Here is a 12,763-nt window from a genome sequence, read left to right on the forward strand (position 1 = left end):
ATCCAACACTCTCATTGGCTTGCTAGATTCCGCCTTGAGATTGCTTGCTTCAAAAGCTCCGGTCAAATGAGCCTCCAACTCCAACATTGGCTCATTTAAGGCTGTCACCACAACTTGACCATTCACCCATTGTCGATGTATTTTCATCTCCTCGGCCGCTGCTGCCTCTAACGAAGCCACGGCATCAGCTTTGGCGAACTCCAACTCTTCTAGTCGAAGCTTCTCTCGAAGGTCGACCAATCGGTTAAGTTGGGCTTGCCTCTCGTCCGCCCACTCAAACTCCGCTTTACAAGTGGCAGCATATTGTCTCTGAGCCCTTCTTGTTTGAGTTTTGCTCAAGGGTATTGGAGGCAACTTTGAACCTCTACTCTTATACCATTGTCCTGCCTTGGTGTTTGGCATCTTGAAAGTTGGGACACTAGTACCATCAGATGGGCGAGGCCTTGATACATAGGCCACATCTCGACTCTTTCCTTCTCCCACCGAAACCCACATGCTTCTATTTTTATCTTGGCTTGGGTTCAGTGGATCAACATCTTCATATTTGAGTGGCATCTGATGATTTCTTCTCTTAGGCTGATATCGCGGCCTCTCGTACCTATCTTGGTACTCATGTAATGGCCGTTTGTTCGGCCTAGTCTCCGTCATGCCCCTTGGGCTATATGGACCGTAATTCCCGGCTGAACTTTTAATCTTGTTTTTCCCAGCACTTTTTGGTCTACCTGTCTGGGCTTGATCCTTGATCATCTCCTTAGTCGGTTCCCTGGCTGACTCCTTGGGTTTTGGTAGAACTACCTCCACTGAGACCTCACATTGACATCGGCTGCATAGCACAATAGCCTTGGGAGGTTCTTCCATAATTGGGATTTTCTCTTCTAGAGCCTTTGTCACTTCTGGGTACATTTTGGCCTTACCCTTCGCCTTAGAGTCCATCAGGTTCTCCCTTGCTCTTCTCTCAGCTGCTGCTTTTCCGGAACCACCCAAGTCTAATCTTGGTCGAGGTTGATCTGGCCTTGGGAAGTTGGCATTCACCATGTTGGCTTGAGCATTTGGGAATGGATTCTGATCAACACCCATTGCAGCTTTCTCTGGAAATTTCAAGATCTTTCGATCAATGAGATCCTGCACGACATTCCGAAAAACAAGGCAATTGTTAGTCGCGTGAGACCATACATTATGCCATTTGCAAAAAGTCTTGTTTCTAAGTTCATTAGCCGATGGAATATCATGACCATTTGGCAATTTTATCATCTTTTCTTTTAAAAGTTGGTCAAAGATTAGTTCGGCTTTCGAAATGTCAAAGGTATAGGACTTGGTTCCGACTCCCTTTTGAGAAGTTCCGCTAAACTTAGAAATCTGGACCGTTGTCGGCCTCTGATCCTTGGAGGCTTTGGACAAAGCCTTGCATACGCGTGGTTCGCTGACCACGATTTCAGCCAAGTTTATCCCCGCCGATTCTTCTTCCTCTTCTAGGAAGGCTTCCTCATCTGCCTCCTTTGAATTCACATCTTCGACATCCACCGCATGGACATCCATAGTTTTAGATATTGGAGGTTTTGGTAGATCTCTATAAAAAGTCGGTCGAAATATCGACTGATTCTTTTGTTGTTCCTCCTTTAAAAGATCTTCACATCGATCCACCCGAAGTAGGAGGTCATAAATATCACGAAATTCAATACCCTCGAACTTCTTCCGAAGATCAAGCAATAACCCACCTTGAGCCAACTTTCCAAACTCATGTTCAGGCATGTTGATCGTACACCTAGCTCTTGCTTCTCTGAATTTCCCCAAGTATTCTTGGATTGACTCGTTTGGTCCTTGGCGCATCTTGGCCAAGTCGGCCATTGACACATCTGGCTCTGGCCGATAAAATTGTTCGAGGAAGATTTGCCCCATGGTCTGCCAATTTGGAACAGAGTTCTGAGGAAGTTTGACATACCATGAAAAAGCAGCCCCCGTGAGGGTGCTCGAGAATAGCCTTAATTTCAAGGCCTCGCAATGTCCGATTTTGGCACATTGGGCGGTGAATCGACCAATATGCTCCACGGTCGACTGGAGTCCATCTCCTGAAAATAATGAAAAATCCAAAACTTTGAATCCTCGTGGAAATTCCTCTTGATCAAAATGCTCCGGATACCATGGCGGTGGCCAACCATGTTTTACTCCAAACTTGGAGCCCTTCTTGTTCTTGACTAGGATCTTGCCATTTTGTTGGCAATGGGTTGAAAAACTAGGATGACTAGAACTACCCGGATGACTTCTAGCCAACACTTTGGCCGACCCTTCATGCCCCCCAAGTCCATTTGGTCGGCCAATCTTGGCCTTTGGCTGAGGCTCAATAAACTTGGCCACTTGCAATTGTGGTATCACAATGTCGGGTTTTTCTCCTACAATCATGTCTATTATTTTTGCATCTTGAGTCATGCTCCGACCTTCTTCTTCACTAGATCGTAGGCCATTACATCCTAAGATGGTTGCCTTGGGTTGGACCATATTGCACATATCATCGGTGACCACCTTTTGGGTCTCATCCCCTTGGGTGGAGTCATTTTCCTCAACCAATGTCAGATTCTCAATAGGAAGGTCGACTTGAATATTCGATTTTAAAGTCATCTCACCCACCTCTTTCTCATCCTCACGTTCTCTACCAACCTCATTTTTTCCTAGAGGAGTAGGTGGAACGGGTGGTCTAATTGCAACCATATCAGGAATTTCCTCTTGTGATTGAGAAATAAGGTTAGGGTTGAGGGTTTGCCCCTTGGCTAGTTGGCTAAGTCGAGATGAAATCCTACGCAAACCTTGGATGAGAAGTTCATTGGAAGTTTGTACAAACTCTTTTAATTCAACTTCCATCTTAGATGTCATCTCATTTATACATTCTTCCCCTATGTAGGTATGGTCGCTAGATGGCATCTCACCCACCTTGAGATTATGTTGGCCACCAAAGCCAATTGGATGATCTGCTTGGTGGGAATAATAATTAGGCTGATCATAGATATTGGCCGGATTATTTTGGCCACCTGGGTAAGTGCGTTGCCCCCATGCCACTTGATTAGTTTGGCCACCAAAGCCATTTTGATCATTCAAACCATTTTGGTTCATAACATCATATTCGCCAACATAGTTGTGCCCACCATATTGGCCACCAAATCCACCAACATAGTTGTACCCATCATATTGGCTACCAAATTGACTACTTGAACCATATTGGATGTTAGGCCCACCTTGATGGATAAAATTATATTGGCCATAGTGGTTGTAGTCACCATGTTGGCCGATGGATTGGCTACTCGAGCCATAAGCATCATAGCCGTTGTAGTTCATCGGCTGGTAGGATTGTTGCCATTCCTTTCGGTCGCTCATATAGTTAATCCCACCGGGCGTGCCAAATTATGTTTCCCTCTTTTCGGCTGGGTAGGCCGACGGAAGGAGTTTTTGGTCCTTTTTCTCTTGAGATGCGTAGGCGTGCCACCACCAAACCACTTGATGGCTTGGATGGAAAGATCGTGTGAGTGTGTTTGCGCTTCTGACTTTTTATCAAACGATTGATCGACCAAGCAAGGAACCTCCTATTGGCATAGGTTCTTTTTCTTCCTTGAGGTCAAGGATGATTGAGCTTTGTATGAATATTTTTAGGATTTTTGTGATAAGTGTATTGAATGTAAATGCAATAAAAGAAATGACAGAAATGTAAGTGCGATAAACGAAATGGCAGAAATGTAAATGCGATAAAATAGATTAAAGCGATAAAGACTTGAATTAAATTTGAATGTAAAGACAATTGAAATTAAATTGCAAGAATGTAAGCTTACACTAGGAAAACGAAGAACTTAGATAATCTAAAGAACTTGAAAGATAAAATCCTAGACTATGAATTGAAAAGTACAGGATAGAAAGATAGATTTTGTGTGTTGAGTCGGAGGTCTTTCTTTCTTCATCTGATGTCCTATTTATAGAGCTTCTCAGCTCATGGGTTTGGCCATTCAACTAACTCTGCCTTGGAAATCCTCCCGATGTTAATGCCTTCCGGAGCTCGAGGCGTGAACTACCCGATGTCTCGGAAATCTTCCCAATGTTAATGTTTTCCTGAGCTCTAGGCACGAGCTACCCGATGTCTTGGAAATCCTCCCAATGTTAATGCTTTTCTGTCTTTGAACTCCGCCACTTGTAGGGAAACATCTGCTGAACACATCTGCTAGAAAACATCTGCTGAAAACATATGCTAGAAAACATCTGCTGACAACATCTGCTAGAACTTCTTAACTTAGTTTCGTAGGCTGAGCTTTGGACTTGATTTGACACTTGGTGAGAAGTTGTGAACTTAGAGCTTCTGACTTAGTTAAGACTCCCACCAACATTAAGTGACGTGTGAACTCCAAGTATTTGGATGTCGGCCGCGTGGGTTCCCCACTCAACCAGACATCTTAGCTTTTTGTTTGATATCGCATGAAGCCATCTTGGTATGTTGGTCTTTCAGCCAACACTTTGGCCAACTTTGCAGCCGCTATTTTGCATCCAGCACATTGCAACCCACATTTTGCATCCCACACATTGCAACCCACATTTTGCATCCCACATTTTGCAACCCACATTTTGCATCCCAAGCTTTGCATCCCACATTTTGCATCCCACACATTTTGCATCCCAAGCTTTGCATCCCACATTTTGCATCACAAGCTTTCCCACGTGACTTGCTGCTTCCTTTGTCCAAATGTTAGTCAACAAAACACCACTTTTGACTGCAACTTGCATTCATACATATAAATAACAAGACAATTGGATTCCAACCCAAACACTTGCAACCCAATTTGCAAAGAGACCAAATACTCCAGCTGACCAAGTTTGGGAATGCCAAAGTAAACCCACGTGGGTCCTCTCATGTCCAAGACATTTCTTCAGCCAAGTTCAAAACCTCCCCTTCTTGGTTTACATGCTGGCTACATTTCTTTTCCTCATTTTCTTCTTCCTCCTTCTTCTTCAAGACTCAAAACCGAGGGCACTGTTCAGAAATCCAGAAGTCATATTTCGGAAGCTCCAATCAGAAAACTTCCTTCATGAAAGTTGTTCGTCTACCTGAGGACTAAAATCTGTGAAATTTGTAGATTGTTCTCAATTTTTCTGATGCCTCAAAACGGGTTTCCATCTTTTGTGTTCAGCCATGGCTGCTGGGTTTCTGCAGACTCGGTTTCTGCATTTGATTTTAATATGTGATTCTCGGATGGTTGTGATTGCTTCACGAAACTTGCTCGAAATTGTGTTGGCTATAACATATCCAAAATTGAAGATCATCCAACCGTTGTAGTTCCCCCTGCCTTTATTTTTCTGAAGTATGGACTTGGAGACCACTTGACTTAGCTTGGATTTGGAGACCACATCCAAACAGGTTTCTTCTGTTCAAATGAATATAGATGAGCAAAAATATTGAGTGAACAATAGACTGAAAAATTCTTTGGTAATCTTTCAAATGTGGTTGTTTTTCTTTTTTAAATTGCTGTAATGTTGCATGTGGGTTGACTACGTGTCTCATCTTAATCACCACTATGTTTTTTTTCCTAAAACAAATGCAATTTAATTAGTTTTAGACTTGGGGTATTTTCATAATTGTAGTTTGCTGTGGTGCTAAATATGCAATTCTGTATTTAGTAACGGAGGTAATATAATTGACATTAAATTTTGATCATGTTGCTGAATTTACATGTAGAGGGTTTTTTAGCAGCCATGGGGGCTATTTGGTCCTCCGATACAAGTCCTGACTCGCCATCATCCGACTCAACGAATCCCACTGATTCTCATAAGGCTGACTCACCACCAGATTCATCAAATCCCAACATGTCCAATTCAGATTCTAAAACCCCAGAAGACCAAACTCCAAAACATACCGTAGATCACCAATTGGATACAAAAACTCTAGAAGAAGAGAAGCATCAGGAAGATGAAGGCGCATTTTGAAAAGAAGAAGAGCAAGATGAGGGAGAATGTGGCTTTTGCTTGTTCATGAAAGCTGGTGGGTGCAGGGAGAGTTTCATAGCTTGGGAAAAGTGTGCTGCGGAGTCTGAGATGAACGAGGAGGATGTTGCTGAAAAGTGCTTTGAGGTCACCGCGGCCTTGAAGAAGTGTATGCAGGCTCATCCAGATCACTATGCGCCCATATTGAGGCTTGAGAAGGCAGCTGAGGAGGAGGCTGCCAATTGAAAGAAGAAAAGACTTCTAAGAGCTCGGGGCAAAATGCCACTTTGATCCATTCGAACCAGCATGGGAATTCTAGTGAAAAGCGAGATAGTTAAAGACAGTTTAGAATTTGCCTTGTGAATTGAAATAGTACTATGATCTGTACATTTTCTCATCTAATTCCTAGCATGGGCGGTAAATGAGATTTCTTACACTCCACATTTTGGAACTGCTTTTCGTTGCTGATATGAAACTGTGGTCAGAGCCAATTGAGATGTATGACTAGTCTACATGTTTTTGCTAAGAGAGAAAATTACACTACGAACCCCGAGCACAACCCAACCCTAAGAAGTCATGTTATGAAGTTACGTCTTCGAATTTTCGGCCATGGTTTCATTTAGAAGTAAAATCTTGTAGCTCGTAACACGTGCAGGTGCTAAAGCTTAATAAGGGCGAGAGATGACAGGTTTATGAGGTTGCTTCAGGTCATTGTTATTTGTTTTGATCACCTCTATTTAATGACAATGCGACATCAACATGTTGCAATTGATTATCCTCTCATGAGCTAATAGATGCGGATGCCATAAAACATGACATAATACCCATAATTTGATTTTCACATCAGGGTTTAAAGCCAACAACGAAAAGGCAACAGAAAATAGGACAATCACAATAAGCAAGTTGTTACATAACACTAATCTCGATCCATGCAAATATACTTCAAAGTCAAGATGCCTTGAAGTTCATAAAAACAGAAAATTTAATACAAATGCATTTCCTAGTCAACGCCTCTGAAGGCTCCCACTATTACAGTCCGAAGAGGCCTATCACACCGAATATGCATTCCAAGATAGCTTAGATAAGGAGTTTCTCAATGGCATCCTGCAGTTCACACATAAAATGTTCAGTATGTAAGACCAAATCCAAGCACTAAGGAAACCTAAAACGAAGAGTACCTTGAGCTGTTGTATTTGCGACTTCAATTGACTTCCCTCATTGGAAGTCACTGAACACGCAATGACAGGTCTTGTGACACCACAGGCTCGGCCTAGTGCTTGCTTCGAAGGGACAAAAACGTAGGGAACATTCTGCCAAATTCAAATAGAACATTTGTAAAGTGCTTTAAATTGATTTAAATCACTAGGAGAATCATCAAACTAAAAAGTAAGGATTTTGATGCTTCAATATAAAAAATTAAAAAAATCATGAAGAAACAAACATAAAATACTATCTTGGGCATGGTCTTTCATGTCTGCAACCAATAAGCCTTGCTTACTGAAATGCTTGCGCCAAATGGGATGCACAAGGGCTAACCTTCAAATAGGCGATTAGGTGCATCTATGTCCAGCCATAGACCACAATCCTACCAACTACGGTAAATACCTAACGGGTCTGGTTTGGGTCAAATATAACACAACCAGTGCCACAATATAACACAAAACAAGAATGCAATCAAACACAACCGAAGGGGTAATACTTCTCTCTCACTTCATTTTTGCGTGTAAAACATCAAACGCTTGGAAACTACAGTAAGTAGCTCTTAACAGACGAGAACGAATCATAATAGGACAAACAATACGCCTAAAAGGAAACATTTAATCCACAAAAGGTGAGCAAATAAAAATAGAACTTCAGAATGTCTTTGTGAAAAGCAGCAATAGTTGAATTTATTGAACTATCCTCATATGAGAAAAAGAACACAACACTCTCCCATCATCCAATAGAAAGAATAAAAAAACCCATGTTGCAATCAAAGAATCAAGGCATTTATGACACTAAAACTTCAGTGGCATAGATATGTAACAGGAATGATGAATAGTACCTTATCTTCAGCCAACAGGGGAAGGTGAAGAAGAATCTCAATCGGCTCAGTGTCACACGCCATCACTACGAACTCAGAAATACCCCTGTTCAGGGTCTTAGTCGCTGAAAACCAAAACCCATAAAACAAATGTTAAAATCTATATAAACAGATAAAAACAGAAGCAGGCAGCCATGGCATTTAAATTTGAGCATTTAACGTACCTTCATTGGCACCCTTTTTAAGCTGCTTGTAGTTAGCTGCCTGTTGAACCAGGTCGAGTATTGTGATCGTCAGCTGCGCATCGGCCAAAGGGTACGCTTTTGCGTTCACTGCCTCTCCTGTCTGCAATTGCATTCATACACAAACAAATTAAAAAACAAACAAATGACAAACACAATCAATCAACCATGCTCTCTAAGCTGAAAACAAAGATGAAGAGCAAGATACTACCATTGTGTGGTCGATTTCGTGGGAGTAGAGAGGCTAGGGATTTTTATGAGACGGAAGAGAGAGAGCGAGAGTAAGAGATGGAGTCGAGAAAGAGGGAGGGAGAGAGAACGGCGGTTGGATTGGATTTGATAAAGAAGAAGAGGAAAAGAGGAAAAGAGGAATTAGGGTTATAAGCTAAGGGCATGAGATTAAGAGATATTGGCTTATATAAGGCCCTTATTGATGGACAATGATAATTCATTTTCTGGGTATCTAGGCCCATCTTGTTGCCCTAATTCGATCAGCCCACAAATAGGGACACTGACTTTAGGCATTAAAACCTGAGAGAGGGAATATATATGAAAAGTTGTAGGACAATTAGCATCAAGTGGTCGTGCCGGAGTGGTTATCGGGCATGACTAGAAATCATGTGGGCTTTGCCCGCGCAGGTTCGAATCCTGCCGACCACGTTTTGATATTTATTTTTAGAATTTGGAAGAGGAGAGAGATTGTGACTTGCATTTTGCTCTGTTTTGCTTCCTCTTCTTCTTCACTCGTACACAATACAGTTCTCTTTTTGTTTAAATTATAAACGTGCGTGAAACAAGATTAGGTAGTAGTAGCTAGTAGCCTAGTAGGAGGTGGTGATAATAGAGAGCATTTTATTGTTACTCATGGCAAAGGGTTAACATTCGGTCTGTTCTCTCAGGCACTTTCTCAGTAGAATTCTTTGATGGGTTCCTTTTGTTTTGGGGCCCGGGCCTGCAGAAGCAAGACCATCAATTCATCTTTTATATGGTAATGGGAGGGAGGGATCGATAAACTTATGCATGCTGATGCTGGTGCTGCTTCAAACAAATTGCAGAAAAAATAAACCAAAAAACTGCATCAAAGAAAGCGTTTGTTTTGTTGCATGCCACAGAGTAAAAACAGAAATGAGTCATCGTATGAACCTTGCTATTAACAAACAAGATACATCAACATTCAGAAAACAGAGCATTGTTTTGCTGTCATGTTCATATGACCCTTTGGGATGGCATGCATAATGCATTTAATTAATGCAAATCATATTTTTGAAAACATATCTGGGCACCACAGTTAAGTTGAATGATCTTTTTGATGGGTTTCTCATCTCTGAAATACCACAACACTTTACTTCATCTCTGAAATGGCCGGTGGGTATATTTGATCAAGTTCTCACCACAACAGGAGATTACAGAGATCAACTCTCTCAACCCAAACCCGAAATACATCCAATCACTCACACTAGTCACAAATACAAATGAGTCAAGAACAAATCTCAGATTCTTGTTCACATACAAATACCAAAAGGAGAACATATACAAATGTGTGAAGTAACTCATAAACAGAAGAGAGAAACTTAAAGACTCTCCTTGTTGCTCACTAAGTTGCTTGCACACCAAATACAGAAGAGAGGCTCACACCCAATGACCAAGAAAGACAAGATAAAATGGACCTTTTGCTCTTCACCAAAGCTGCTGTATGCAGCAACATAGAAGCAAACAAATAGAGAATTTCTTCTCTATGATCGGCAGCCCAAGCTCCAAACTCTCTTGTCTAAAAGGTGCAGCTTGTCACACACTTCTCACTCTCTTACCAAGAAGTACAGCCAATTCCACCAAAGTCAACATCCTCCTGGTTTTCTCGAATTATAATACAGCTTGAGGTGCCATGCCTTTTCTTTTTCCATGTTTTTTGAGTATGGGCATTGAAATTATATATTTTGTTAAATGTGCTATGCATTTTATATGGTTTTTGTGTATTGATAATCCCCTTTTCATAAGGTCATATATATAATGCAGAACTGTGATTGATGTAATGCACTCTTCATTTATTTATTTATTTTTCCTGTTTCTGATGTCGTACAATGCGTATTTAAGACTTACATTTGAATGAAAGAAAAAGAGAACAAATCTAGCTTAGCTGAGCTTAGCTTTTTCTTAGAAGCACATGGTTCACCACATTGTCCAACTTTTTGAGTGAAGAACCTTGTCAGCCAGTGGCCTCCCCCGCCAATTTCTTCCACTCTTTAGCCTTATTCTTCAATTTCGCAACCTTCTCCCCCTCCATCAACTCTCTAACAAGCTTCTCCACTTTATCTTTCTTCACATTGTTATCAATCTCCATCCCAGTCTGAAATGCATGATTATGTGATGATTTACCTGTTGTCAAGTTTCTCATATGGTCAGGTCATGCCTCAGAAGTACGTGGTTGAAAGAGTTGAGCCAAACACGTCCAGTGACAATTCATTACAAAACAATTTTCAACCTATGCTAACGTCTAAGAAATGCCAATAGAAAATTTCGTACTAACACAGTCTCCATTCCATTGCAAGTATACCAACAATTTGTTAGTGGAACAATAGAAAATATGAATTTGAAGATAATAATAATTCTCAACAAAATTGTAATAATCAAATACAACAACAAATTTACATGAAATTAATGTAAATCAACAAACACAAGTAGAAATACTAACAACTTTAGCGATTGAGGCTTGCAAGAATTGCAATGTCCTAAAGACAGATTTCGCCCCTGCCCTTGTGCTTGCAGTTCTATAGGCGTCCATCTCCCAGGATTCAACAATCGATAATCCTAAATTGAAGTACTTCAATTTAAGACTCTGGCGAACCAATTATATATTTGTACTCTCAAGACACTTAGGAAGGAAACTTGAAGACTAATACTCTAACATAGCATGAGTGGGGAAAAAACTCCTTTTTTGTGAAGAAGAAGGTAATGGGTTTATATAGAACCCATCAGGTATCCATCAATAGACACAACTTTTGATAGCAAAAGATGCTTCTATATTTGATAACCGCATTCAACAAAGCAATTGCTTTTGAATGCTAACAAATAATATCAATTGCATTTGAAATAATGCAATTGTTCGAGCAAAACTGACTCTTGTATTTTTTCACTCAACCATAAATTTAAATATTATAATATTTAATTAATATTATAATTATTAAATTTCCAACACAATTTGTTTGCTGCTCAGCAAAGAATGGCCGGGAGAACATAGACACTCGAGCTGTGACACTGTCAATGGTTGAAAAAACAAAGTACAGCCGCGCGGCTATACTATTTCTTTAAATAAAATTTTCAAAACCGAGTATAGCCCCGCCCGGCTAAAATTTTAAAAAATCAAAGAAATAGTATACTTAGGTTTTCCAAATTTTAAAAAAGAAATGGTACAGCCGTGCGGCTGTGCTCAGTTGTTTCAAATTATATTTAAAGAAATCGTATAGCCGTGCGGCTATACTCGGTTTTTTATAATTCTTTTAAAAAGAAATGATAAAGCCGCACGGGTATACCCTGTTTTTAAATTTTTTTTTACAAAAAACGTATAGCCGGCCGGCTACACTCGGTTTTTAATTTTTTTTTTAAGAATTAGTATAGCCGTGCGGCTATAATCGGTTTTTTTTAATAAAAGAAATAGTATAGCAAACGTTAAATACTTGTATTGAACATGTATGTGCGTATTTTCTGTTTAATACACGTATTTGTTTTGCAATATTTTCAATAATACAGAAAAGATTCACGTATTATACCCATAATTCTCACATATTATTTAATATAAATATTATACATGAAACATTTTAAATCAATTATATTAAAATATTATATAGTGGCTGAACTTTAAGTTGTAATTTGCCAAAAAATTTCCGAATCAAACACGTACGTATTTTATTTGTATAGCCGCTGCTATACCAAATAATATCTATAGAAGTTACACTAATTCAACTAGGAGGGTCATTTTTCTTAATTTTTTTTTATTAAATAGTACAGCCTTGCGACGATAATCTGTTTTTTCAAAAAAAAAATTTAAAAAGAAATCATATAGCCACACGCTTTTTTTAATTTTGTAAAAAAGAAATAGTAGAGCCGGGCGGCTAAACTCGGTTTCTTCAAATTTTTTAAAGAAATAGTAGAGCCGCCCGGCTATACTCTGTTTTTTTAATTTTTTTTAAAAGAAATAGTATCGCCACTCGGCTAGACTCGGTTTTTCTATTTTTTTTAAGAAATAGTATAGCAAATGTTAAATACTCGTTTTGAACATGTATGTACATATTTTTTTTAATTAATGCACGTATTGTTTTACAATATTTTCAATAATGCACAAAAGATACACGTATTGTACACATAATTCTCACATATAATTTAATACAAATAATATATATGAAACATTTTAAATAAATTATATTAAAATGTTATATAGTGGCCGAACTTTTAAGTTGTAATTTGCCAAAATTTTTCCAAATATATAGCCACACGCCTAAACCAAATAATAGCTATAAAGGTTACACTAATGCAACTAGGAGGGTCATTTTTCCATTTT

The 12,763-nt window shown here is 39.5% G+C and overlaps 1 protein-coding gene, 1 non-coding gene and 1 pseudogene across 3 annotated transcripts; 2 read left to right on the forward strand and 1 right to left on the reverse strand.

Moving 5' to 3' along the window:
- Window positions 1–4,776: 4,776 nt before the first annotated feature.
- LOC110758073 (uncharacterized) lies at window positions 4,777–6,687 on the forward strand (annotated as a pseudogene). Its single transcript, XR_002526881.2, has 2 exons — window positions 4,777–5,383; window positions 5,702–6,687. The product of XR_002526881.2 is annotated as an uncharacterized LOC110758073 (transcript).
- Window positions 6,688–6,810: 123 nt separating this feature from the next.
- Window positions 6,811–8,606, reverse strand: LOC110748682 (uncharacterized). The gene is made up of 5 exons (XM_021948635.2): window positions 8,423–8,606; window positions 8,194–8,314; window positions 7,991–8,094; window positions 7,125–7,256; window positions 6,811–7,050 (listed from the first exon to the last, which is right to left on the reverse strand). Exons 1-5 carry the CDS (start codon window positions 8,423–8,425, stop codon window positions 7,024–7,026), a joined length of 387 nt encoding a protein of 128 aa, XP_021804327.1. The 5' UTR covers window positions 8,426–8,606; the 3' UTR covers window positions 6,811–7,023.
- Window positions 8,607–8,789: 183 nt separating this feature from the next.
- On the forward strand, window positions 8,790–8,871 carry TRNAS-AGA (transfer RNA serine (anticodon AGA)). Its single transcript has one exon. It is a non-coding gene; the product is annotated as a tRNA-Ser (tRNA).
- Window positions 8,872–12,763: the final 3,892 nt, after the last annotated feature.

Source organism: Prunus avium, chromosome 5 (assembly GCF_965620075.1).
Source record: "Prunus avium chromosome 5, drPruAviu1.hap1.1, whole genome shotgun sequence".
Lineage (NCBI taxonomy): Eukaryota > Viridiplantae > Streptophyta > Magnoliopsida > Rosales > Rosaceae > Prunus > Prunus avium.